The sequence below is a fragment of the Vicugna pacos genome, chromosome 4 (genome assembly GCF_048564905.1).
Source record: "Vicugna pacos chromosome 4, VicPac4, whole genome shotgun sequence".
Taxonomy (NCBI): domain Eukaryota; kingdom Metazoa; phylum Chordata; class Mammalia; order Artiodactyla; family Camelidae; genus Vicugna; species Vicugna pacos.
The window spans coordinates 73,136,660-73,162,413 of NC_132990.1; the positions used below are offsets into that span (position 1 = coordinate 73,136,660).

At 51.6% G+C, this 25,754-nt stretch overlaps 1 protein-coding gene across 5 annotated transcripts in view; it reads left to right on the top strand.

The window, feature by feature from the left end:
- Positions 1–19,520, top strand: part of SLC25A25 (solute carrier family 25 member 25) — a 31,160-nt gene extending 11,640 nt beyond the window's left edge. The window contains exons 1-10 of one of the 5 annotated variants that reach the window (XM_006205473.4): positions 2,629–3,252; positions 11,705–11,831; positions 11,920–12,007; positions 12,979–13,090; positions 14,315–14,473; positions 15,715–15,867; positions 16,208–16,315; positions 16,418–16,585; positions 17,190–17,340; positions 17,452–19,520. In XM_006205473.4, coding sequence (XP_006205535.1) covers positions 3,034–3,252; positions 11,705–11,831; positions 11,920–12,007; positions 12,979–13,090; positions 14,315–14,473; positions 15,715–15,867; positions 16,208–16,315; positions 16,418–16,585; positions 17,190–17,340; positions 17,452–17,636 — 1,470 coding nt within the window. In that variant the 5' untranslated portion in view covers positions 2,629–3,033 and the 3' untranslated portion in view covers positions 17,637–19,520. Of the gene's footprint in view, positions 1–2,628; positions 3,253–7,462; positions 7,520–8,852; positions 9,299–11,485; positions 11,507–11,704; positions 11,832–11,919; positions 12,008–12,978; positions 13,091–14,314; positions 14,474–15,714; positions 15,868–16,207; positions 16,316–16,417; positions 16,586–17,189; positions 17,341–17,451 lie in introns of those variants that run through there. The other 4 variants (XM_072960185.1, XM_006205474.4, XM_072960184.1 and 1 more) reach the window with 4 other exon arrangements.
- Positions 19,521–25,754: the final 6,234 nt, after the last annotated feature.

Here is a 25,754-nt window from a genome sequence, read left to right on the forward strand (position 1 = left end):
CAGAGCTCGCTTTCTGTGCAGCTCTGTCTTCTCTGGTACTCTGTCCTGCAAACCCTGGCTGTCCTGGCCTCCCAGCTCCTTCTCTTCGACAGGAGGAGACAGCTGGGCTCTGCTGGTTACCCATCCGCTGCACCGGAGCCTGGAAACTCCAGGTAGGAAGCTGGGGGTATGAGGGGCTCGTTTGTATAGATATCTCAGGAGTCACTACCCTTCATTGCCTAATGTTCAACACCTGGAAAACCATTGTTTCTTACATTTTGTCTGGACGTTTAGTTGTTATAGGCAGGAAGGTGAATTGGTTCCTGTCAGTCCATCGTGGCTGGCACCCGCTGAGTTCATAACTCAGTTCTGTAGTATGGAGGAGTCCATGAAGTGAAAAGCCAGTGACCTACTGAATGAGAGGTTCCTCTCATGTTTGCAGAGGGAGGCCCGAAACATCACCATCTCCCCCAGTTCACCAGATTTTCAATGCCTAAAAAAAAAAGATTAATTTTCATTAAAGGATTAGTTATTTACTTAGGGATTTTAGCCCTGAACTGGCTCTTCTTTAGTATTAAAACTGTTCAGTTCTGTGAACTCACAATCATTTTTCTAGATAAAATGGCGAAGATGTACTCTTCTAAGAGCGTCATACATTATTTAATTTAGCCTGTAGCCAACTCTGCGAAGTAACAATACGATTCTTTTACTAGCCCCATTTGGCTCATAAGGATGTTTAATGCACAGAGAGCTAAAGTAACTTGACCAAGATCACACAGCCAGTGAGTGATGGCCAGGATTGAACCTGGGATCTGGCTCCAAAAACTAGACATTTAATCGACACACAAAACTACTCCTAGGTAAAGTTGTTCTGTATATCCAGTGAGAGGGCAACCGATGCAGGCTCCTGAGCTTGCTTGCTTTTTTTTTTTTTTTTAATATATTTTATTGAAGTATAGTCAGTTTATAATGTGTCCGTTTCTGATGTACAGCATAATGCTTCAGTCATACATGAACATATGTATATTTGTTTTCATATTCTTTTTCACCATAGGTTATTATAAGATATTGAGTATAGTTCCCTGTACTATACAGTATGAATTTGTTTATATCAGCTTTCAAACAAGCAGGGCTGTCTTGCTTTCCCTTCTCATGTTTTCTTTTTAAATAATTACTGTGTGTATGCATATATGCATGCCTGGTCATACATGCTTATGATTTGGTTTCACAAGGTAAAAGAGGATATTCAGTGAAAATAAATCTCCCATCTACCTCTCTCCCATCAAACCCCAAGTGCTCCCCTGCCCCAAACCATCCCATCAATCTTAGTGCATCTTTCCAGAGAGATTCTGCACGTATACAGGCTTAGGAAGAAATGGCAGCATGCTATCCCCTTTGTTCTGCACCTTGGTTTTTCCATCTAACAGGATATTTTTAGTCATTCCATAGTAATAGATGCAGGGCTGCCGCTTTTGGGGGGATGGGGTGGGAGTGGGAGGTAAGTTTGTTTAATTATTTTTTTAAATGGAGGTACTAGGGATTGGACCTAGGATCTCATGCATGCTAAGCACCACTTGAGCTCTGCCCCCCACCTTACTTCTTTTGACAGCTGCCTAGAACGCCGTTGTGTGGTTGTGCCTTAATTAACAACCCACTTCCCTTTAAAGAACTTTAAATTATTTCCAAATTTGTGCTGTTATAAATCAGGCTTGCAAAAAAACCTTATGTTTTATCACATGTATGTATAACATATATATCATATATGTATGTGTGATTTCTCACATGTGCAAGTATATGTGCAGGGTAAATTGCTAAAAGTAGAATTGCTATTAGAGGCTTTCTGTTTTTGTCACGTTGGTAGCAGTGACTATTTTGCTCTCCAGAGAGATTGTACTGATTTACACTCACAGCAGTGTATGAGGGTGTGTGTTTCCCCATACGCTCCCCAACACAGACTATCAAACTTTTCCCGTGCTGTTTGTTTTTAAAATAGTGATTATGAATACTGTATCAAAGAGTTACCTTTGTGAAGGTAACTGGACACTGCATTTGTCTGTTAGTAAATTAAGAAACAAATGACCAAAGATTAACTCCCTTTTATTCGTGATCGTTTACTCAGTTCAGTCTACAGACTTCACCTGTGCCTCGCTCTGGGTACTAGGGGTAGAAAGATCTGTGACTTTCTTCAGATCCCTGTCCCCAAGCAGCTCATGGTGTAGGAGACATGGAGGAGAAGCAGCTCTGAGATGGCGTACATTATGTGACACGCAGTTGCAGAGAACGGGATAATGGAACAAGGAAAGTGTTACTAGATGTCCTCGGAAGTGTTGCCAGGGTCTCTTGATGGTGTTAAACTTGATAGTGAATGTCATCCCGGAAGCAGCCTGGTGGAGAGGAGGAAGTTGGGTTCCGCCGGACCGGCCAGCCCAAGGTGGATTCTGTGAGACTGGAAGCCCCTCTGGAGGTTGCCGCGGGCACCTCCCTGCAGAACTGCCGGCCGCCTGCAGGGAATTGGCCGGCTGTGATTGGAGGGGTGTTGCTGGTGGGGATAAAGAACTCGGTAGTGTCGGCAGAGGTGATTGGCCGCGCCCTGCTGCAGTGAGAATGCAGGCTGGATGCTCGGGTCCTCGCTTATGTGATGCTCATTAGTTGAGCGAGGACAGCTGAATAATTGGGCACTCGAAGTTGCTTCTGCCTCCGGGAGAGGTCTGTTGGGCTATTTCTTTTTCCTTTTTTTTTTTTTTAAAAACAAAACGTTTGATTACCATCCACCTGCAAAAGTGAGTTTTTATTGAAGAAGCTCCAGCTGCTCTCTCACTGCCAGCAACCCGGCCGGGCTCTCGGAGTGAGCTAGCTGCTTCTCAGGCCAGGCACGACAGCAGTGCTAGCAAATTTGAGAAAGCAGGAAACAGCCACTGCATGCAGAGCTGCCAGCCTTACAACTCCCCTGGCTAGTCTTCCCAGCAGCTGTGTAGCCAGAGACTCTTGGTACCGTGGTCACATCCCTCCTCAAAAGTGAACGGTCACCGTTGGCGACATTGGGAGGAAGCCGTGATGTTGCAGATGCTGTGGCATTTTCTGTCTAGCTTCTTCCCAAGGGCTGGGTGCCAAGGATCCAGAGAGGGGAGTGATAACGAAGTCACAGGCACCCCGGCTCCAGCTCGGGGAGACCAGATGCCAAGCTTTTTGGGGAAACAGAACGGAAGGGCTGAGGCCACGGAAAGGAGACCCACCATTTTGCTGGTGGTCGGACCTGCAGAGCAGTTTCCTAAGGTAATGGCTATATCAAGAGGACCTTCTAGTTCAGGGGCTTGCCTGGGATCATTTTCCTGGAAAAAGCTGGAGTGTGGGGAGGAAGAGAGGACCTACGAATGAATCAGTTTGGTGCAGGGGGCTGGGGAGAAGTTAGACAAAGGAGAAGCCCAGCTCCAGTCCAGAATCTTCCTGTGGCCACTGCACAAGCTTTATTACCCTGTTGTGACCACTTCAGTGTGGCTTTTTGAGGAAGGAAGTTTGAATGCAGTTGAAGATTTTCCTTAGGATTTGTCACTTTGGCCCCAGAAAGCCATTCGGAGGGAAGGGACAGACAATTACAGCATGTCTTAGATCTTAGTGTACTTGAACAGCGCGGGGAGGACTCAGCTCAGCGGGCAACAGAGTAAACCTCCAAAGGTGAACCCAGCTTCCAGGAGCTGCGGAGGGCTGGCCTGTCCTCCATCCCGAAGGTCAGACCCTTGGCCTTGGTCTTACCTTTCGGTCTGGGAGGAAGGGAGTGATGGCGTAGCATTGAGGCTGGAGTCTCAGTGTGCAGAGGCCTGCATTCCTTGCATGTCTGAAGGTCCTCACGAGAGCCAAGGTAAGGGTAGTTATCCCCATTTCACAGATGAGGAAATTGAGGTGCAGAAAGGTTAAGTAATTTGCCCAGGATTAAACAGTTACGAAGGGGTGGAGGTGAGATTTCAATCCTAATTCATCTAGGACTTTGCCTGTACTGCCTCCCTTTCCCTTAAGAAAGCCGTTTTTAACGGAACCAGTTGAATTCTTAGGATTCGAACAGAAAGGCTCTTTGGCTGAGATCTCTCCTGCCTATGGTTAGGAGTACCCTGTTCACCTCTCCTGAGCTTGCATTAGTTTGAATCTTTTCTCCTTTCTCAGGATGAAAATCAACTGGAGAAGGGGAGGAGATTCTGCCCTGTGTCTGGTGCACTGTGGAGTCTGGAAAAGGCTCTGCTGAACTGAGTTGCTACATTTAGGAAACAAATGTTCAGTTTTCCTTTGCTAAGGGGGACTTCTTATGCAGCAACTTCTGCAGTGGTTTCGGGTTAAGCATTGAGGAGAATCCTTGGTCCATGATGGGCTGGTCCGGGACGCAGGGAGTCTGTATTGTGCCTGAGATGTGCTTCAACAGGTGTCGCTTTCTACCTTTCGATCATTTTAGAGGAGGTCGGAAATGGTGGTGGCACTGTGTTTTGTGAGGATCTTTTATCTACAGACCTGCTGGCCTTATGACCAAGGGTTTAGGCATTGGCTAGCTCCCTTTTAAGTTCACCTACTTTTGACTTTAATAATTAACTGCTCCATTTCCCAGAGTCACACCGACTGGCACCTCTTGCCAGCCCTCCACCTCCCCGACTCCGCTCCTCTGGGCTGGCCTGGCACCAGGACTTTCTGTTCTGAACAGTCCTGGCCTGCAGAATCGGGAGCAATGCAGGCTGAACCGGAGACCCTGGCACTTTTCCCCAAGAGAGAGACGGATCAGTTGGCTAGGGGTTGGGGAGCCCCAAGAGGGAGATGGGTCAGCCGGTTTGGTTTGAAGTAAGCAAGAAAGCACATCTGGGCGGTGTGGGCGCTTTCAAAGCTGATAAACTAAAAATTGGACTAGAGTGTTTCAGCAGCATTTGTGCTTCTCCAGTGCAGCTGCTCTTGAAGGTGGGGGTTGAGGCTTGTGATCGCTGGCCGCTGGGGCCTGGCCTCGCCGTTTCTCTCAGGAAGGGGCTTCCACTGCATTCTGGAAACCTCATAGAGATGTTCGTGTTGGTTCTCAGGCCTTTCAGTTTCCCAGCCGCACTACTTTGTTTTACTCTCACTTCCGTCTTTTAAATATGTCTACTAGTGAGTCGGGTTCCTGCAAGTTTTCATTCTAGGAACTGTTCCAGTATTTCCCTTTATCTTTGTCTTACAGTTGATCTGCAGTTGGAGAAGAGAGCCATTAGTCTGGAGTGGGAGGTGCCCTCAGCGGCATTCAAGCTTTCAAATCCCGAGGGGCCGTCTTCTCAGAAGCTCAGAGAATTTTGCTCATTGTGTGTCTAATTGCCAAGTGTAGGCAGGTTTCATTGGAAACCAGCTACACTGGGCTGTCATGGCAACCTGATCATCAAATGACACTGCGGCCACAGCAGCAAATGAGGTTCGAGCACCTTATGGGTGGGCGGGGCCGGAACAGCCGGATGCTGGCAGGGCTCCTTCACATATTAATATTTTGGGCTTGGTCTGAGTCATTGTAGAGGAGGGGGGGAAATACTTTCTGAGCTAATGCTACGCTCCCAAAGGTGCTCTACCTGCCCTGTCCTTACGGTATTCCAGCACTTACAGGAAGTACCTGTTTCTTTGGCGTGAAACAGAGTGGTAGAACGAGGAAAGCTTGTGAGGTGGGGCACTGGCAAATCTGAGGGGGAGAAGGTGCTTGTGGGAGGAGCTGCTTTACAGATGAAGCGAAATCTAATGCCATTCAATTCTAAGGGACCCTGGAGTAGCTGTCATTGTTTCTGAGTACTAGCTGCTGTAGGAATGGGCATCGAAAGAGAGGAAACAAAAGTAGATCTGGGTCACAAAATTAGAACAGGTAAAGAGAGCAGAGAAGAAGCTTACACAGCAGGAGCGGGAGAGGAAGCACGTTTTGTAGGGGTCTTGAAGCACCAGGAGCTGGTGTGAAACATCAGGGATGGAACACAAGCCTGGCTTTAGTCTTCTTCCTTATTTGTATTTCTCACGTATGTGTTCAGAGCTGTAACAGATACAGTTTTTTGTGGGTGTTTTTATTTTTGTTTTTTTGCGAAGGCTAGCTGAACTTGCTCCACCACACCTGCCGCCTTCCAGTCTGAGGTACCACTCACTGTAATTCTCAGGGCCAGGCTGGCAACTGTTCTTAGAAACTGCTTTCTAAAATCTTTTTGGTAAGTGTCAGGTTTGGTGCTGTTTTAAGTGGTTGTTGTAACAAGAGCCGGGCCCTGGGTGAGCCTCAGCTCTGCTGCCAACCGGCTCTGGGGTCTGGGCAAACCAGGTAGCCTCCTCTGGTCTGTTTGCTCATCTCAGAGATTGAGAGATGACCCCTGGGCCCCTCTGGGGCCCAGTGTCTGTAATTCCAGGGATGGAGCATTTCGTGGGACACCAGGTGCCTCAGGATTGGCTCTCCTGAGAAGTGCCAGTTTCTGTGTGAGAACAGAGTTCTGCATGACCTTTGAAACTCAGGAGGACTGGTGGTTGAAATAAATAAGCAAATGCCAGTTTATGTTTGTTCAATGAAGACATTCTGTTAGACTCAGTCACAGTTGCAAAATAAAATTACGTTGGAGCCCTTTTTCAAAATTAACATTGGAATAGAATTAACGTTAGTGTTGTAAAATAACATCTTGACAGGCACGTGCAGAACTTTTCAGAGAACGTTTCCTGACGTTGTGATACCACTAGTCTGTAATGAGCTTTGTTATAAATAAGGAGATTCCATTCTTTTTTTTGCTCTAGAAGATAGCTGCCCTTATTTGATAATGCTTTAATCATTTTTCTTTATAAATTGAATATCGATTTCACTTCCATTTGGTATTTTCAGATCTCTTCTCAGATGTCTTGTAATACAGCATAAAACTCAGTGGTACAAAAATAACCTCAATGGTACAGTTACGTTTACCAAAATTATTTGAAAACTATAGTGTATTAGGAAATGAACATCTCCAGTTGAACAACTTACTTATTCAGTCAAAATATTTGCCATTTTGTAGGCAAATATGGAAAGATTGTAGTCATCGTTGAAATGACTTCAGGCACTTCAACAGATCTGTGTAATTTATTTCTGTTTCAGAAGCAAACATGAATAATTTAACAAAGGAAGCTCAGCATTTTATTTTATTTATTTATTTAAATGGGGATTGAACCGAGGACCTTGTGCATGCTAAGCATGTGCTCTACCACTGAGTATTCCCTGCCATCGGAAGATGAGCACTTTAAAAATTCAGCTCTTTTATTTATAAATGTGAACTTTCTTTGAAATAAGAGTAACAGTACAGTATCTTGTTGAGGTGGACAAAATACCCTGAAGATTCTGTTTGTAGACACTTGGAAAAACAAACCTAATGTCTTCATCAAAAGTGATCATGTTTGTTTTTCGGGGTCTTAGAGCCCTGCCAAGCATGTTCATTCATTCAGAAACTGCTTTTATCCAGCACCTTCCATGATCAAAGCAAAAGCAAGGAAGTACAAAGGTCCATGATCAAATTCCAGGCAAGGAGGTACAAAGGTCCTGCCTTCAAAGACCCCAACAGTAGAGGTAAGATGTATGTAAAAATAGCCCCAAAGCAGAACGTTCTGGATTGAGTGGCTTAAGAGACAACTGAGTGTTGTGGGTTTAGGTGGAGGCTGAGCAGGAATCTGCCTGGATAATCCTGTGTTGCCTCTGGATACCTCATCAGTTCCACCCTAGGGGACGGAGGAAACAGCCCAAGACCTGTTTTCACAGAGTCATCTTCAGATCTCATTTAGAAGGGCGGAAATGTCATATAAGTTATTAAAATCTGTTTCATGATGTTGTACATAAGCATCAGCATCTTATTTTTGGAACTTTTTTCAAGTTCTTAACAAAAAGCTCTTTAGTGAATTAAGAAATTCCTTTTAAAACTTTTGTGGATCCCCAAATGATAACGATCTGTTTTTAATCCATCCCAATGGTGAGGTTTTGTCTATATTAGGAAGTGGTACACTATAGAAGGAACAAGGCGAGACGGATGCCTTTTTCATCTCTGTGACGTGGTCTCTTCCTCTGCAGCACGGATCTGACACTTTCTGTGGGAAGGAATGAGGTGGAGACAGCAGGCTGGCCCTTAAATAGAGCTCAGGTCTTGACTTTCTAGGACCCATGTGGCCATGAGACTGAGGAAATGAATTTTTAGTTTCATTTAATTTTAATTAATTTAAAATGGAAAAACTTCTGTATCGAGCAGCAGAGTCCTAGGCCAGGAAGCTACGGTTCCACTGAACTTTGAAGTGGTCTGAGTGAATGTGGGCTCTGAAGACTACGTCTGGGGGTCTCAAGTGAGGTTGGGCTTGAGATCGGTGCTCCTGAGGCGTCTGTCCCCCAGCACAATTACCTTTAGCCCAGAGTGTCCTCTTCCTGCCCCCACCCTGCCACCTCAGTGCCTGTGGGGTCCCCAGGTGAAGCCTGCAGGGGACGGGGTGCTCACATGCAGAGTGGCCTGGGGAAGGTCACTGGAGCCGGCCGGAACTGTGCCCGAAGGCTGTGCGGCCAAGGCAGCCAAGTCCAGGGCTCACCGGCTCAAGGGCAGCTCCCCTGGGGATGAATGAGCCCCACTGAGGGGCTGCTTCTAAGATGCCCCCCACCTTACCACCCCCACAGACTTCTACCCTCACAGCTAAACTAGGCCCAGTTCAGCAAGCTGTGATTCAATCTCATTCAATCTCTCATACTTTTCTGTTGGGAATGACTTACTAAGGGGAGAAACCATTGTACTGTGTGACGCGTTTGGGGACCTTGTGGAAAAACAGGCCAGAGGCTGTTTGTTTGGAGGGCTTGGCTGGCAGCCAGCGGGTGAAGGTTTTGGGGCCGGATCCCACGGCAGGGCAGAAATCTCTGCCTGTCTCCAAAGGGTTAACGGGAGCAGGTGACGTCAGTCCTGATCTTTATCCCTCTGAACTGGAACAACCCCACGCCTCCTCCTCCTCCTCCTCCTTGCAGGGGTCTGTGCTCATTGGCTGTTAGAGGGACTTACAGTGAGAAGACTTTTTCAATTAAGTAAAAGGGCAGGGCTGAGGCAGCCAATGACAGCTGCGCCCCAGGATATCTTGTGTCTGTGTGCCGGGCCAGGCAGCATTCCCCGGTTTCCACGCCGTCTGAACCTGCTCCAGTGGTGGCCTCGCACCGGCTCCTGTCAGCATGCTTTGCCTGTGCCTTTATATGCCCGTCCTCGGGGAGGCTCAGACCGAGTTCCAGTACTTCGAGTCCAAGGGGCTTCCCGCCGAGCTGAAGTCCATCTTCAAACTCAGTGTCTTTATCCCCTCCCAGGAGGTCTCCACCTACCGCCAGTGGAAGCAGGTCTGTGCGGAGCGCGAGAGGCAGTGGGTATTTCATCAGTGTCGGAGTGAACGGATGAGTGATGGTAGCGGGTACGCACGCCTCAGTGTGCCCACCATCCCAGGGGAGAGAATATCCCAAGTGTGCCGGTTTTTTCCCCAGCTGTCATGTGGCTGTAGCCGGCTAAAGCTGCATCACTGGAATGACGGGCTCTCATGTGACTCCCAATAAGGCCTGGAATTACAGGGGAGGCACTTGTGGGAGGTGGAAAGGAATTCTCTTGCAGAGGGCTGGGTTCTGAGAAGTACAGGGCCAGGAAGTCGGGGCACAGTCTGGCTGCTGCAGGGCTCTTTCTCTGAGCCTGAGGGGCAGAGGGAGGGGAAGACCCCTCACTGGAGGCCCAGGGCTTGGTGGCTATGGCGGCTGGAGCTGGCAGGGCTGTGCTTTGGGTGAAACAAAGCAACAGGCAGCAGTGGGTGGTGAAGGGAGGTGTCTCTGGAGCAGGAGGTGGCAGAAATCAATTACCATTTTTAAATATGGGGAAACAGTTACAGAGTCTCTGGGGGTCACCTGCCTTGTAAAGGGGCACCCCGACTTCTCCTTTTATCAGATCCCACGCTGTCCCCCAGTGCTCATGATGGCAGTGCAGGTCAGAGGTCATGCAGGGGGTGATGATTTGCATATCCTAGGAGGGAGACGGGGCTGAGGTGGAGGCGAGGACTTAGAATATCTTGAAATCAGCTGTCTGAGCACATCCTTGGGTTGTCTGTATCACGGGGCACCCACACAACGAGGATCATAGATCGCGTTGGAGGCAGAGCCGCCCAGATCCAATGAGCTTCATGCCTACTGCTCCCTCCTCCCTAAGTGACATGGAGATTCTATTTCTGCTCCTGCCATAAATCTAGGATGATAACCTATATGTAATCTGTATCATTCTTGGCAGAGAGCACAAATGTCTGCAGGAAGTTAACGTATCTCCAGAGAGCTGACGGAACTTGTACCAGCATCTGTCTCACATTCCAGCCACACCCCCGAGTTGTTCTTTGGATCATGTTAGGTGACATGGTATCTGTCCAGACCTCCTCCTAGCACCCTTGGTGACTGAGCAGTCACAGCCATCAGGCGATTCAGAGCACGACTGTGACTGGAATCTTTTGAGAGTGCCACCTAGCCTGGTGGTCCATCAATTTCCAAACCCAGTGGCTCAGAAGACATTGCTTTGTGGATAATGTGTGTATTTCTCGCTGAGAGAATTGGGCAACACTGAGGGACTATAACCATCTTACCTAGGAGACTCTCGGTCCTAGTTTTAGGGGTTGCTGGGTTGGAGTGACTCATGTGTGTCCGCCACCTTTCTTGAGATCAATCTTTAGAATGGCAGCCGGATCTCTAGGGAGGTGGCTCTGGAGTCCAACAGGCCTGGCTTGAATCCCGCCTACCACTTCCTAGATGTGTGACCTTGGATTAATTACTTAACCTCTCTGAGCTTCTGTTTCCTTCTCTATAAAGGGGGGGGGGATGATAGTACTACCTCCTAGAGCTGTTTGCAAGGACTCAGTGGGTTACTAGAGGTAAAGCATTTCGTAGATCCAAGTGCTTGTGCTTTTGTGGCAAACTTCCAGTTGCTGAGCATCTAAAACGGACTGCAGCTGCTGAACAAAGCACAGATTTTTTTGAAACCTCACTTCCCAGGAACATTGTCTCTTAAAGCCTCCTTGGGTCACTGAACTATTCCTGAGTAGAGCTGCCCTGCTTTTTAGTGCTGGTTAAGGGAGCTGAGGTTGGTTATAACATCAGGCTCCCCTGAGATCCGAGACAGCCACCAAGCACATGCCCAAGAATAGTTCCTGTGGCTCTTACCACTCCTCCATCGTCCAGGAGTTCTCTCTGGCAGGGTTTCCACCAAGCAGGCATTGGCAGGGGGCAGCCTGCCCTGTCCCTTCTTCACCCTGGTCACACAGTTGTTCTTGGGCCAGTGCCACTTTTAGGGATTAAAAAGAGCAAGCTGCAGAGTTTCTGATGGAATCTGGAGCCCCAAGGCCACCCAACGTTTGGGCAGAGAGCATGTGGGGCAGAGGCCTGGCTCCAGGGACAGAGCTGCAGGGGAGCCAGGCAGCTGACCTGGTGGGACAAGTTGGTCTTCCGAACACATGGGACGAGAAAGCCTCTGTCTGAAGGGTTCCTCCCGGAGGCTCCTTTTCCCTCTTTGCTTGTGAGGGAAGCAAGGTGGGCTCCTGGCTGGGTTCTGGCTGGCCCTTGGGGATCCAGGTGGTGGCCCTGGGAGTGGAGGAGGGGAAGCATCTCGGGTCACTAGGGCCACCTCTGTTCACAGACAAGCAGTTGTCTCCTGGGGTCAGGGCACCACGAGGGACAGGAAAAACTGGGGCGTGAGCTCAAGGACGAAACCTTACTTTTGTTTTCTAGAAAATTGTACAAGCTGGTGACAAAGACCTCGATGGACAGCTAGACTTTGAAGAATTTGTCCATTATCTCCAAGATCACGAGAAGAAGCTGAGGCTGGTGTTCAAGAGTTTGGACAAAAAGAATGATGGTGAGCATTGCCTCCAGAGCCGGTGGCCGACCCCCTCCTGGGCCTCCCCACCGGCCTGGCTCCGGGCTCACAGCCTCTGTTGTTCCAGGGCGGATTGACGCGCAGGAGATCATGCAGTCCCTGCGGGACCTGGGAGTCAAGATATCTGAACAGCAGGCAGAAAAAATTCTCAAGAGGTGAGTGCATAGCCAGCCTCTGTTTCATTTAACAAAAGTGTGACGAAAGAAAGGTTCTTGGACTAACTCTGTGGTGTGTTAACTGTATTGACCTTGTTCTTCGAACTTTGGCTTTTGATGCCTGGAAGGGGTGAATAAGTAACCCCTCCCAGAGATCAGCCGCTCCCTGGGTTCCAGGTCAGCTCTCAGTTGAAGAATCACAAATCACTTGGCAGGGTGCCCAGGCAGCAGTGACCCATGAAGAGAAAGACTAGTGGGGGGATTTTAGTAGATGAAGGGCGAGCCAGGAACACCCTTCTCTGCCTGGTGGTGAGGGGGCAGGGCTCACGTGGCAGCCCTCCATGCAGAGTAATTTCCTCTTAACAGCAGAATCAGTGTGCCGCCGCCCAGGGAAGCCCGTGGGTGAGTGGTGGTCCTGGGGGCCGGCATCCTTGTTGCTGTGCTGGGAAGTCGCACAGCGTAGCCCTGGAGCCACTTCCTGTCCTCCGAGCCTCCCGGGATCCCTGGGGTCCAAGGCCGGCTGGGCAGGGACAGCAGCCTCTTGCCCTCGCTTCCCCGGCGCCATGGGGGCGCGTCCTCATGCTGTGCCGCGCTGTGTGCTTGCCTCACTCTGCTCAGAGCACTTATTTGTGTGTTTCTCCTCTCTCCTCTGCATCCTCCTTTGTCTGTCTGTCAGAATACGAACGGGCCACTTCTGGGGCCCTGTCACCTAGTAAGTATCCGTGTCACCCCGGGGACCGCCTCCCTCCTTGACCTCTGTGCCTGACCAGAGCGGGGTTCTTGTGGGCTGTGACACCCATTTTTGTGCGAAGTGGGGCGTGGAGCCACCCTGCCTTTTCTCCTCGGGGGCAGAGACGCCTTCCGTGGTTTCCTGGTGGCCACGAGCCTGCCCTTGGCTCCCCTGGAGGTGGGAAGTGCGGCTGACAGGTGAGGCCTGTTGACACGTGGGCGACCGTGCGTTTGCCTTGCAGCATGGACAAGAACGGCACCATGACCATCGACTGGAACGAGTGGAGAGACTACCACCTCCTGCATCCCGTGGAAAACATCCCCGAGATCATCCTGTACTGGAAACATTCCACGGTGAGGCCCGCGCACCCGGGGCCTGAAGGCAGGTTCACAGGGTCCCCTCCGCCCAGCGTCAGCCCCCATCCCGGTGGGGGTCCCTCTTCAGCAGCAGGACTGTCCACTCCTCCCCAGGCCCCACGGAGCCTTCCAATTCCCACATGCCGGCCAACCTGAACGGCTCACCCGTTCCCCAAACACAAGGTTCCCTCTGCCTGACACCCTCCTGTCTACATGCTGCCTGTTCTTCAAGGTCCACTTAAAGCACCTCCCTGCTCCTGCTCTTCTCCCAGAGCCAGTGTGATTCCTCCCAGGAGGCAGTAGGGGGCTACTCTATAGAGATCAAATAGCAGGGCTCAAAGTTTCTTGGGTCATTTCTGTTGCAAAAGGATCCGTCCCCACAGCCGCACACATGCTGGTCTTTCACGCCCGGTCAGAAATACACAGAGCTCCACCCCCCAACTGGTAGCGACCACATGACCGCGTCAAACCCCTGCCCATGAGCATCCCTTTCTGCTGGTCCCTGCTGAGCGCCCCTGACTGCAGCCTTACCCACCTGGACTGTGGGCTCCAGAGGGGAGGCCGCCGGCGCTCCTCCTCCCCTGCTCCTGCAGTGCCCTCAGGGGACACCTGGCGTCTTTGTTGGGTGAGACTAAGTGGACGCTCCATGGGGAGGAGGGGGCTGACCCGTGGGTCTGGCCGGCAGCCCCAGGGTCAGAGCCGAGCCGGCTCTGCCTGATGCCGCGCAGGAAAGAGAGTGTTACACAGGCATTGCAACCCTCTCATGTTTGCAGAAGCCTTGCATAATGTTCTGCCAGCGTGATCCAGTTACACATCAGGTTTCAGAAGAATTTTTACCCTTGACTTGATCCTTTCGGTACAGCCAGCCTGGTGATGCTCATCTGACATGCCTTTGTAAGCTATTCTTGCCGCAGCCCCTGGCAGTGTTGGAAAGGGCTGTCCGCCTGGCTTTGTACCCACTTTCTTCCAGCTGTGCTCTAAGATTCTAACCTGGGCCTCTCCAAGGCCACAAAGAGCCCAGAGCTCTGCCACCTTCACAGAGAGAAGGGGAAGGGGCCACATCAGTCTCCCACCCAGAGTCCTTGGCATCCTCACCATCTGTGTGGCCCCTTGGGTTGTCGTCCATTCTAGACAGTGGGAGGTAGTGGACCTAGCTGTCTGCCAGTAGTTCTGCCTCCATCAGGAGCCTGCTTGATTTATCTTTGTTGGTCTTGCTCACAGATCTTTGATGTAGGTGAGAATCTGACAGTCCCCGATGAGTTCACAATGGAGGAGAGGCAGACGGGGATGTGGTGGAGACACCTGGTGGCCGGCGGTGGGGCGGGGGCCGTATCCAGAACCTGTACGGCCCCCCTGGACAGACTCAAGGTGCTCATGCAGGTACGCAGGAGACCGGCCCCCCAGCCGCCTGGTTCCACCTGGGGGCTCTGGGCGGGTTGGTTTCCCTTCCTTGACTGGGACCCTGCTTTGGGCCCATACTTTTTTAACCCAGTAAATTAGATTGGAATTATAGCTCCCACAAGGGTGACATTAGATCCAGGCGTAGGTGACCTTTTGCACGTAGCTGATCTAATTTTATCTGAGGCCCTTACGCCAGGGTCGCATTACAGGACTGCAATGTGGGCAGAAGACCCCAGTGAGAACTGGGGTGTGGCAGGGACCTGATTCCTTAGACGCATCTTATGTAGGCCAGCACACGGGGGGTGGTGCGAGTGGCTGCTCATCTGACCCAGTTACCATTACCTTGATCGGACACCTGACTCCACGTCCACAGGGCAGAGATTAGCTGGACCCACGTCAGGGGCCAGGTTGTGAAATCGGCCTGCATGAGGACACACCGTTAGATTTCAGTGTCGTCTAAATGGTGGCCAGTCACCCCCTTGTCTCCGCGCTTGTGTTCTGGCACTTTTTATGCCAGGAGACCTGCTCAGAGGAGGCGTTATCCTTTCCTGCTCCCTCCGCCCTCCTGGGTCTGTCTGGGTTTGAGCAAGGACTGTGGACGGAAGAATGAGAGCTCCCCTCTCGTGCTGAAATCAGGGAGGCGGGGTGGTCCAGGGAGAGGGGCTCTGGGCCTAGAACTCTACTAAGGTCTGACTCCCCCAGCTGGGTGACCTTGGGCAAATCACTTCACCCCCAGGACCCCATGCCTCTGCGAACTGAGGGGCTCGAACAAACTGCCTCGTCAGTTTGTTCTTCTTAGCCAAACCCCCAGGAGCGCCCGAGAGATCAGAAGCAGTCCTGGGTGAAATGACATAAGTAATAAATAACGGGGGCAGGGACATAGGTTGGCTGTGGTTTGATGGTCATTGAAGCTCATTATGGGTTCAGGAAGCTCACTATGTAATTCTCTATACTTTTATATGTTTGAAAATTTTCTATAATAAAAAGATTTTTCTTCTTCTTTTTTTGTAATTTTAAAAACGAGTCCTTGTGGAGGTGTTTAACATGATGTTAGCACCAGCAGGTGCACAGTAAAGTCTAGTTGGACCACGTTTGATTCTCAGGGTGCTGAGTCAGTCTCAGAATACCAAGAGCGACAGGGCCCGCCTGCCAGCCTCCATCTTGACTCTTCTTCCTGTGGCCGCTGAGCTCCTTCTGACCATTTGTCCTTCCCTCCCCAGGTCCATGCCTCCCGCAGCAACAACATGTGCATCGTGGGTGGGTTCACCCAGATGATTCGAGAAGGAGGGGCCAAGTCACTCTGGCGGGGCAACGGCATCAACGTACTCAAAATTGCCCCCGAGTCGGCCATCAAATTCATGGCCTATGAGCAGGTGAGGACCCAGCTCCCCAGGGAGAGTCACCAGTCGGCAGCTGCTTCCTCAGCTTCCCCTGGAGTGAGATCCCCACCCTGTTGATTCCCCAGAACCTGGAGCCAGTCCTGGTTCCTGAGGGACAGGACAGCAGGGCACGGTGGGCGGGAAAAGGCCTGGGTCTGACCCCAGCTCTACCATCAGTTCCCCTGCAGACCTGTCCCTTCCATTTCTGCGCAGCATCAAAAGTGCCAGGGGTACCAGGTCTCAGCTAAACTCGACCGGCTCCTTGAGGGAGGGTGGGGCGGGAGCAGGGCTGCTGGTCTCTGGAGTTCATCAGTTTATTTGCTCCTTGTTCCAGATCAAGCGCCTAGTTGGGAGTGACCAGGAGACGCTGAGGATTCACGAGAGGCTTGTGGCAGGGTCCTTGGCGGGGGCCATCGCCCAGAGCAGCATCTACCCGATGGAGGTGAGGGCCGCACTGGTCCTGGGGCGGGCAACGTGTGGCGGGGGAGACAAGGGTGAGGAGTGGGCCGTGCTCATGCTAACGTCACTCCTGTTGGGCCTGCAGGTCCTGAAGACCCGGATGGCCCTGCGCAAGACAGGCCAGTACTCGGGCATGCTGGACTGCGCCAGAAAGATCCTGGCCAGAGAGGGCATGTCTGCCTTCTACAAGGGCTACGTTCCCAACATGCTGGGGATCATCCCGTATGCGGGAATAGACCTGGCCGTCTACGAGGTGAGGCCCCAGAGTGCTCAGGCCCCTTGAACAGCAGGAGAGATTCAGAAACTCCTTCCTAGCCATGTGTCAGGACCCCGACCCCCACCAGCTCCCTGCAGTTGTCTCCTTCCCTGATAGGCCACTGGGGACAGCTGGGACAAGGAACAGCAGCAGAGGTTCCTCCCAGACCCAGCTGTTTATTGCACAGGTCTTCTGTCACACTGCCTCCCCCTGGCAGCCCCAGGGGCTTGGCAGGCAGATCTACAGAACACGATGCCCTGGGAGCTTCCTGGGCCCCCAGAAGACTCCAAAGCACAGGAGTCAGGCTCTCTGGGGAGGGAGGGGGGTGCTGTCCCCACCTCATCCCTGCTCCCTGTCCTATCCAGGAATCCCCAGTGACAGCAGAAACAGAGGGCAAGCAGGCCAGGAGCCCAGCAAGCCCCAGGCTGGCCCAGGCCACGCGAATCGGGTTACAGTGGCCTGGTGGATCCCATGTGACGGGAAATGCCTCCTGTGTGGATCCAGTAACTGTCCCCAGCCCCTCAGTCTAACTGCCTCACAAGCTCTTCCTTACTGGGGTTTGCAGCACTTTGGCTCATCCCGGCTCCCCTCTCCCTTCCAGACGCTCAAGAATGCCTGGCTGCAGCGCTATGCGGTGAACAGTGCAGACCCCGGCGTTTTTGTGCTCCTGGCCTGTGGCACCATGTCCAGCACTTGCGGCCAGCTGGCCAGCTACCCACTGGCCCTGGTCAGGACACGGATGCAGGCCCAAGGTAAGGCTGGTCCTAGGCCAGTCAGTCCCCAGGGTCCCATCTCCCCAGGCAGGTGAGGACCTAGGGAGGAGCTGGCGAATGGCCTCTGATGGGCATCCTCTCTCGCTGCAGCCTCCATTGAGGGCGCCCCGGAGGTGACCATGAGCAGCCTCTTCAAACAGATCCTGCGGACCGAGGGGGCCTTTGGCCTGTACCGGGGGCTGGCCCCCAACTTCATGAAGGTGATCCCCGCCGTGAGCATCAGCTATGTGGTGTACGAGAACCTGAAGATCACCTTGGGCGTGCAGTCGCGGTGACGGGAGGGAGGGCAGCTCCACCTGCGGACTCGCTGATCCTGGGCCTGCAGCCCTGGGATGTGTAGCCATCTCATTCTGTGAATGTGCCAACACTAAGCTGACTTAAGCCAAGCTGTGAAAACCCTGGGATGCGCCTGCCCAGGAGAGGGGAAGAGCTGGCAGGCCCACTGGGTTTGTCCTGCTGTCCCTGGCCGACCCCTCTGTCTGTTCCAGGAAGACCCTTGGGCATCCCTTGGGGTCCAGGGCTCAGCAGGACACAGGCTCATGCGCGTGGGGACAGAATGTTTCCTGCAGTGCCTGCCAAGCAGCAAAGCTGGGAGGCCAGCTTAGTTTTTTCATCGTGTCCTCGCGGCCTGACCATTGGCGCCGGCCACCTTCTGGGCTGCTGGGCATCTTCCCCAGGCCCACCTTGCTTCCTTCTTCGCTGCTGTTTCAAATGGTAGAGGGAGGGCCACTAGCCCACTCCCCACGCCCTCCTCACTCCTCTCTCCTCAGTCTGTGGGGAAGAGTTGTTCTACCTGACTTAACTCCGACTTCCTGACCTACAGCCTTGCTGCTGGCTGGGTTGTGCAGGGGAGGGGGAGGAGTCTGGCTTCTGAGCTCCCCCATCTGAGCCCTGCTATTGGCTTCTGGGCTGCCTCTGATGGGCACCTGGATGCGCATGTGCCTGAGGTGGGCAAGGGGCTGCCTGGCATCCTGGCGCATGGCTGCACGGAAGGGCCTCCGCTCCCGGCTGCCGGGGGCTCCTGGGGCTCTGAGCTGGCCCCAGCCTCCATCAGGACTGGCACCAGCTCAGAACCAACTCCCTGTCCCCGCACTGGCATGAGGGCAGCGGGCGTTGTGTTGGAGCAGGAAGGGCAGTTTCTGCTCCAAGTCTGCGTGCCCTGTTGAGAAAGAAAAGGTGTTCAAGGCCTTAATTATGTATTGTTGGGAAAAGGGTTTTGTTCAGAAAGACAAGCTGGACAAATTTGCAAGTTCCGTTCTTCCAGAGGGAAGACAAAGGGAGCCGATGGCTTGGCCGATGCATTAAAGTCTGTTTCTGACGCCCCGGGGGGTTCGTGTCCAATCCCAACGGGGACAAAGTGGGACCAGCCTCTCATTCCACTGATGCAACATATCACACTGCTTGGAGCCTATTTATTTCGTATTTATTTGAACAGAGTTATGTCCTAACTATTTTTATAGATTTGTTTAATTAATAGCCTGTCATTTTCACGTTCATTTTTCATTCGTATTTATGTTCACGGTCGATTGTACCTTCCCAGCACCTGCAAGGTGAGATGGGAAAGGGAGGAGGGGGCCACGGGAGTCTCCCTTCACCCTGCTGTGTCATGTCTGTCCAAAGAAATTCCTCTCGGAACTGGTGACAGAAGAAAGACAAGAAGGTAGAAGGCCCCTGATCCAGGGGAGACAGTCGCTCGGCCGGTCAGGCAGGGTCAGCACCCAGGAAGCCTTAGGATCTGAGGGCTTGACTCGGGGACAGGAAGAGTGGGAGAAATCTCAGCTCTGTTGATGACAGAAGTCCAAATCTTTTCTGGACCAGGGGGATTTCTTTATTCACCCTTTTTGACTGACAAAGGCGGTGAGGTGCCTATCACTGTGAGTTTGGGGTGGGCTCCCCACCCACACCTGTGAAGCGGGCTCCCTCTGTTCCGGGGCCCCCACTGCCTCTGCTCAGTAACGCTGGTCAACATGCAACTTCGCAGTCCCACTTCCGTTGCACTAGAATGGCCTGATGAGGATAATTTAAATAGGATGCAAAGATCAATGCAAAAATTATTGTGATATAAAGAGTTATAACTGGGATTTGTGGAAAAGCAAATTAAGAAAGGATTGGAAGTTGTCATTTAAAACAGCCTTCTAATAAAGTTGTTTCAAAGCTGATGATGCTTTTTCTGATCTGGGCTTGGGGGCTGTGGGGCCATTTACATGCTGGAATATGAATCCATTTTTCTCATCAGAGAAAATGAGAGAGCTACCCACTCTCAGAGCAGCTACCCGCTCTGGCTTCTCCAGGCACTCCCCCTTTAAGACGGCTGTTGGATGGCTTCAGGGTTCTCTGACAGGTCACCGGTGCCCCTTGAGTTGCTGAGTCATGGTCCTTCCTCAGCTATCACCTGATGCAGCCCATCTTGGGCAGAGCGATGCCTCCCTCCAGCTTGAAGCACCTCCAGACACCACGTGCCCCTCATCCCCTCACTGGCCACTCTGCCCCAGCCTCAGAGTTGGTTCCTGTCCATCCTCCTGACTTAGAGAGGCTGGGGGGTGCCCTGACATTATTTGCTTTCTGCCTGTGTCCCCAGGAGAGAGTGAGGCCTTGGGACAGGGCACGTGTTTGTAGCTGTGTCTCTAGCACCTTAGTGCCTGGTGCACAGAGTGCTCAATGAAATGCTCATTAAATAGCTCCACAGCCCAGAACCCCACCTCCCGACCCCAGCCGACAGCCCTGGGTTCCATGGGGCCAGGCAGGTGGGGGACTGTAAAGCAGCTTGGGGAACATGCCAGGGGGCTCTCATGCAGGGAGGGCCCACAAGTGTGCTCATGTTAACTGGCATATACCACTTGTGCTGGGTTGAATAGTGTCCCTCCCAAAGTTCACATCCAGATGTCACCTTATTTGGAAATAGGGTTTTTGTAGATGTCAAAGTGGGGTCACTCTGGATGACAGCAGGCCCCAAGTCCAATATGACTGGTGTCCTTATAAAAGAGGAAGAGTTGGACACAGGAGAGAGCCACGGAAAGAGGCCACACAATGAGCAGAGTTTGGGGTGATAGGTTTACACGTCAAGAAATGCCTAGGGTTGCTGGCAGCCAGCTGAAGCGAGAAGCGGGGCAAGGCCGATTTCCCCCTCAGACCCTCTAGAAGGAACCAACCCCGCTGACACCTGGATTTCTGGCCTCTGGCCTCCTGAACTGTGACGGAATTCATTTCTATTGTTGGCCGTCCAAGTTTGCGGGGATTTGTTGCCGCAGCCCTAGGAAGCTAATGTGCCGCTTTCCCAACCACTGGGTCTTGTCAAGCTGGTCCCCCCAACCTGAACCTGCTGTCCCACCCTGTCCAGGCTTCCCCTTCGGATGGTGGCCTGGGTCCTTGGTTCCCAGGTCCTCAGTTCCATCCCGCTGGGAGAGGGGCTTGTCCAGCGCAGAAGTGGGAGGTGCCCTGAGTTGGGTGACACAATGTGTCACCAAGCCAACCTTGTGTCTTCCCTGGCCACTGTACTTACATGGCAGCCCTATCCACCTGCTCAATCCAGCCGATTCCCTGTCCTGTTTGTTATCTCCCTAGCAATTTTCACCACCAACTAGAGGGTGGGGGTACTTCTCAGCTACCTCACTGCTGTTCCCAGGACGCGCCCGGCGCCCACTACATGCTTAAGGAATAGTTACTAATTAGATAAAACCCATCCAAAAGTTCTCTGGTGTAGGGGGCAGAATGACACCCCCTCCCAAAGACACCCAAGTCCTAATCCCCAGAACCTGTGAATTAGGTGACATGGCAAAGGCTAATTAAGGCCACAGGTGGAATCAAGGTTGCTAATCAGCTGACCTTAAAATAGGGGGGTTAGCTTGGATTACCCAGGTGGACCCAGTGTAGTCACAAGATCCTTCCACGTGGGAGAGGGAGGCAGGGAGAGAGCCAGGGAGACAGGACAAGGAAGACTCAGCCCAAGGTGGCTGGCTTTGAAGGTGGAGGAAAGAGCCCCAAGTCAAGGAATGCTACAGCCTCTAGAAACTGTAAAAGGCAAGAACCAAGTCTCCCTGAGAGCCGCCGGGAGGAATGCTGCCCTGTTGACCTTGATCTTAGCCCAGCCAGCGAGACGCATTTCAGACTTCCCACCTCCAGACTTGCCTGGAAGGGCTGTTGGAAAGTTGAAATGAGACAGGAAACGGAAAGGGCTGGTCTTTAATAAAGTTTTATCTCCCAGCTCCCCTGCCCCATCCAGGATTCCAAATACACAGAGAAATTTCCCCTAAATGCTTTTCATTCCAATCCACCCCCCTGCTCCCCTCCACCATGAGGAGACCTGGGATCTCTGGCAAAGGGGGGTGGGGTGCCACTCTTGCCACGGGATCCAACCAGATCCTCTTTGTGCTTCCTTCCTGACACTGAACCCTCTTGTCCCTTAATCCCTGGAGCATCATTACTGAGCGCCCGCTGGGCTGCACACACAGGAGAGGGGACCGGTTCTGCTGCCGCCTTGTCCCCATTTTACAGCGGCAGAAACTAAAGCTACAGGAGGGGAAGGGACTTGCCGAGGGCCTCGCTGTGATTAGGTGACAGGGCCTTGAAGGCAGGCTAGAGGACCCTGCATGCTTGGGGGTGAAGATAGGGTGGGCTCTGCTGGGGACCTCTGCCCACATCAGGTCCAACCAGCTGGAACCCTGACACAACCCACCTGTGGGGACCTTCCCTGAGGGGCAGGTGCTCCTTGGCTCATCTCAGGTAGGTGACACCTGGTTCCTGACAGCTCTCCCGGGCCAGGAAGCCACAGAGAACTTGGGAAGGTGGGGTGGGCCTGTGCTTGAATCCTGGAACCCGGCACGGTTATCTGCGGCAAATCCCATGCCTCTCTGAGCCTCAGTTTCCTCATGAGCAAGATGGGCACAATACTTTCCTTACTGGTCAGAGGAGGAAGAGTGTCGTCGGGGTTCATACAAAGGGCAGATGTTGAGCTGAGATTTAAACCAGCTTTGCTGACTCTGAAGCTATGTTCTCAACCTTGGTTTCCAGCTGGGCTGCCCCCAAACCCGATCTCACTGGACTGAGCGGGTTGGAACATAGGGGACGGGTGAGACGAGGTGCAGCCTTGGGCTGGCCCCGCTGCCCGGGTATGTACCTTGGTCCCTGCCCTCCAGGGCCAACCAGGAAGCTGGAGCAGACCAGCAAGGCCCGGTCCGAGGGGCTGGGAGAGGCAGGCAGGAGGCGGAGGCAGTAGGGCAGGGAGGAACCAAGAACGAAGAAACAGAGGCCAGCGGGGGCCTGAGGCCTGTCCCAGCCCCCCAGGGGCCGGGACAAGCCTAGGCCTCTTCTGCTCTCCGCTTCCACACACAGAGGCCAGTAGGAAGCGGCACAAAGGAATGGTCTTTGACCATTTGCTATCGCCCCTCAGAACAGCCCTGTAGCCCTGGAGGGACCATTATCTCCCCAGAGCAGACTGGAAGGGTGATGGCCTGGCTGCACCAAAGAGCCCAACCCCTACCCCTCATTTTACGGAGGAGAAAACTGACATAGGCCAAAGGATTTGCCTGAGGTCACCTGTAAACATGTGCTACCATGTCTCTTCCCTGGCTACACTGGTTTGTACCCGTTGTATTGGTGCCCTACAGCTGCTGTTACAAATCTTTGCAAACAAGGCACCTGAGAACAACACAGGGGGTGGGGGTATAGATCAGCTGGTGGAGCGCATGCTGAGCATGCGCGACGTACTGGGTTTGATTCCCAATACCTCCAATGAAAAAAAACAAATGAAATGAAAACAGTACAAATTCATTTCCTTACAGTTCTGGAGGCCAGAAGTCCGAAATCAGTTTCACTGGGTGGAAATCAAGGTGTCCCGCAGGGCAGGTTCCTTCTGGAGGCTCTCAAGGACAATTTACTTCCTTGCCTCTTCCGGCTTCCTGGAAACCGTCTGCTTTCCTTGGCTTGTAACCTCTTCCTGGTATCATTCAAGCCTACTTCCGGCCTCACGTCTATCTCTTTACTCAAGTCTCCCTCCGCCTCCCTCTTGTAAGGAGACTGTGATTACATTTAGGGCTCACCTGTATAATTAAGGAAAATCCCTGCAGCTCAAAATCATTAATTTAACCATATCTACAGAGTCTACCATGTAAGGTAACATTCCCAGGTTCCACGGATTGGGACCTGGGTATATTTGGGGGCCATTATTCAGTCCACACCCTGTTCCCAATCAAACAGTTCTGACTGTCAAAATCCTCCCCTTTTGACTGGTCAAAGAAATTAGGCACCAGTCATCCAATGGAACATGGAATACTATCCTATTATTAGAAATGGTGAGGGAGAACTCTTACTGACCTGGAATATGTTCACGATTGAGGAAATAGTGTGTGATCTAAATTTTTTTTAACCATTTTATTTTTTATTTTTTTTAAACATTTTTTAATTGAGTGATCTGAATTTTTATTTAAAAATGTATATAGAGACAGACGAGTAATATGACATTGTGATCAAGATCATGGGCTCTGGAGCCAGATCTGGGTTCAAATCCTGCCTTTGCCACTTGCTGTGTGACACCAGGCAATTTACTTAACTTTTCGGATGACTCAGCTTCCTCAACTGTAAAATGGGAATATTTGTACTTACCTAATAGGGCTGTTGAGAGGATTAAATGAGGTAATATATGCAAAGTGCTTAAAACACTGCTTCCCACAAAATAGGCCCCATTTAACTGTTGTATATATATATATAAATGAATATTACATATAAAATATACATGTAAAATACAAACTTTATGTGTATATAATACACACATACTATATGTAGGCTACATAAAAAATTAGGCTATACTTCAAACATTTTAAAATTTTTGATTTAAAAAATGTTTAATCTGATCGATGGGTCTGTGAATAATCGGTGTCATTTTTTTGCTTATCTGCAAGTTCTATTTATGTACAAGTATTTGCATAATCAAAATAAAATTTTAAAATTCAACCATCTAACAAACAAAAGCAAACTGGAACCCTAATCCTTAGGGAGCCCTCCCTGACTCCCAGGGAAGAGTGAGCTCACTGTTCTCATGACTCTTCCCTTCTTATTTCCTGGAGCTTTTGACCATGAACTCCAGGAGCCCAGCTGGAAACAGAGCAGGGAGTGTGTTCTGAAAACAGACAGTGGATCCTTCTGGCTGCAGAAAAATATCCCTCACATACTAATGGTGCACATCAATTTTGTGCAGCCTTCCCATCCCTGATTACAACTCTGTGAAGGGTAGCTGGCCTCTGAGGGCTTGCCCACAGATGGGCAAGGATGGGGCTTGCCCAAGGTCACAGTGAGCAGATGCAGAGTTCCCAGCTCAGACCTTCTGCTGCCACTTGGGCATGACCAAGATGGGGCAGGGGTTTCTGTCTTGGGGCTCTTTTCCCTGAGGAGTATGACTTTACCTACCTGCCCATCTTCAGATCCTTGCATGGTAAACCTTACAAATGGGCAAATAGAAATTCCCAGAAAACGAAGTTTCAAAGACATAATCCCTAAGTTGGCCACAAGGTGGCAGCACAAGCCCTTGTTTCCATCACCTACAGGGCTTCGCATCGCTTCGCATCCTCTACCGCCCTCTGGTGGTTATAGGGGGAAAGGTCCGGGGCCTGACCAAGGAACATTTGGGGGAAACTGAGGCAAGGTTGTCGCCTCTGGGGGATACTCGGTGACAGAAGCAGGACTCAGTCAGTGCTCCATGGTGTCCTTGGGTTAAATGGCCATTATCCAGCCCCAGTCACAGGGGACGGGTCTAGCTGGCACAGACCTTGTACTTTTCATCAAGGTGACCATTCAGAGGTGGGTGAGGAGGGGCTCCTCTCTGCCTGCAGCAGCCCCAGGGATAAAGCCTCAGTCAGGAGTCAGGCCCCTATCCCCAGCATAGCTCTCCCATCAACCGTATCCTCCTCAGAAATGCAAAGACAGAAGAGAACATCTCAGTCTGTGAAAACGAATAGTGGGGCAGTGATAGCTGGGGTCTGGCCTGCACCAGGGGCCTCCTTAGCCAGACCAAGCCTCAACAGGAAGCTGAGGCTGGGAGACACAATCTCTGGGCTGAGCAGGAGGAGCAGAAAGGGCAGGGAGCACAGGGTGGGGTTGTGGGTGGCGAGACTCTCCCCAGGCCGTGGACAGAAAGTAGACACCTCGTCCCAAGCAGGTCACATCAAATGCTCCCTTTGGGAAATTAGTGGGGGTTTTTTGTTTGTTTTGGGGGGAGGTAATTAGGTTTATTTATTTACTTATTTATTTTTGCTTGTATTGTTTGTTTTATGAAGGGCAGGTGATTAGGTTTATTCGTTGATTTCTGCTTGGAGGAGGTACCAGGGATTGAACCCAGGACCTCGTGGGTGCTGAGCATGCGCTCTACCACTTGAGCTACACCCTTCCCCCCTTACTTATTTTAA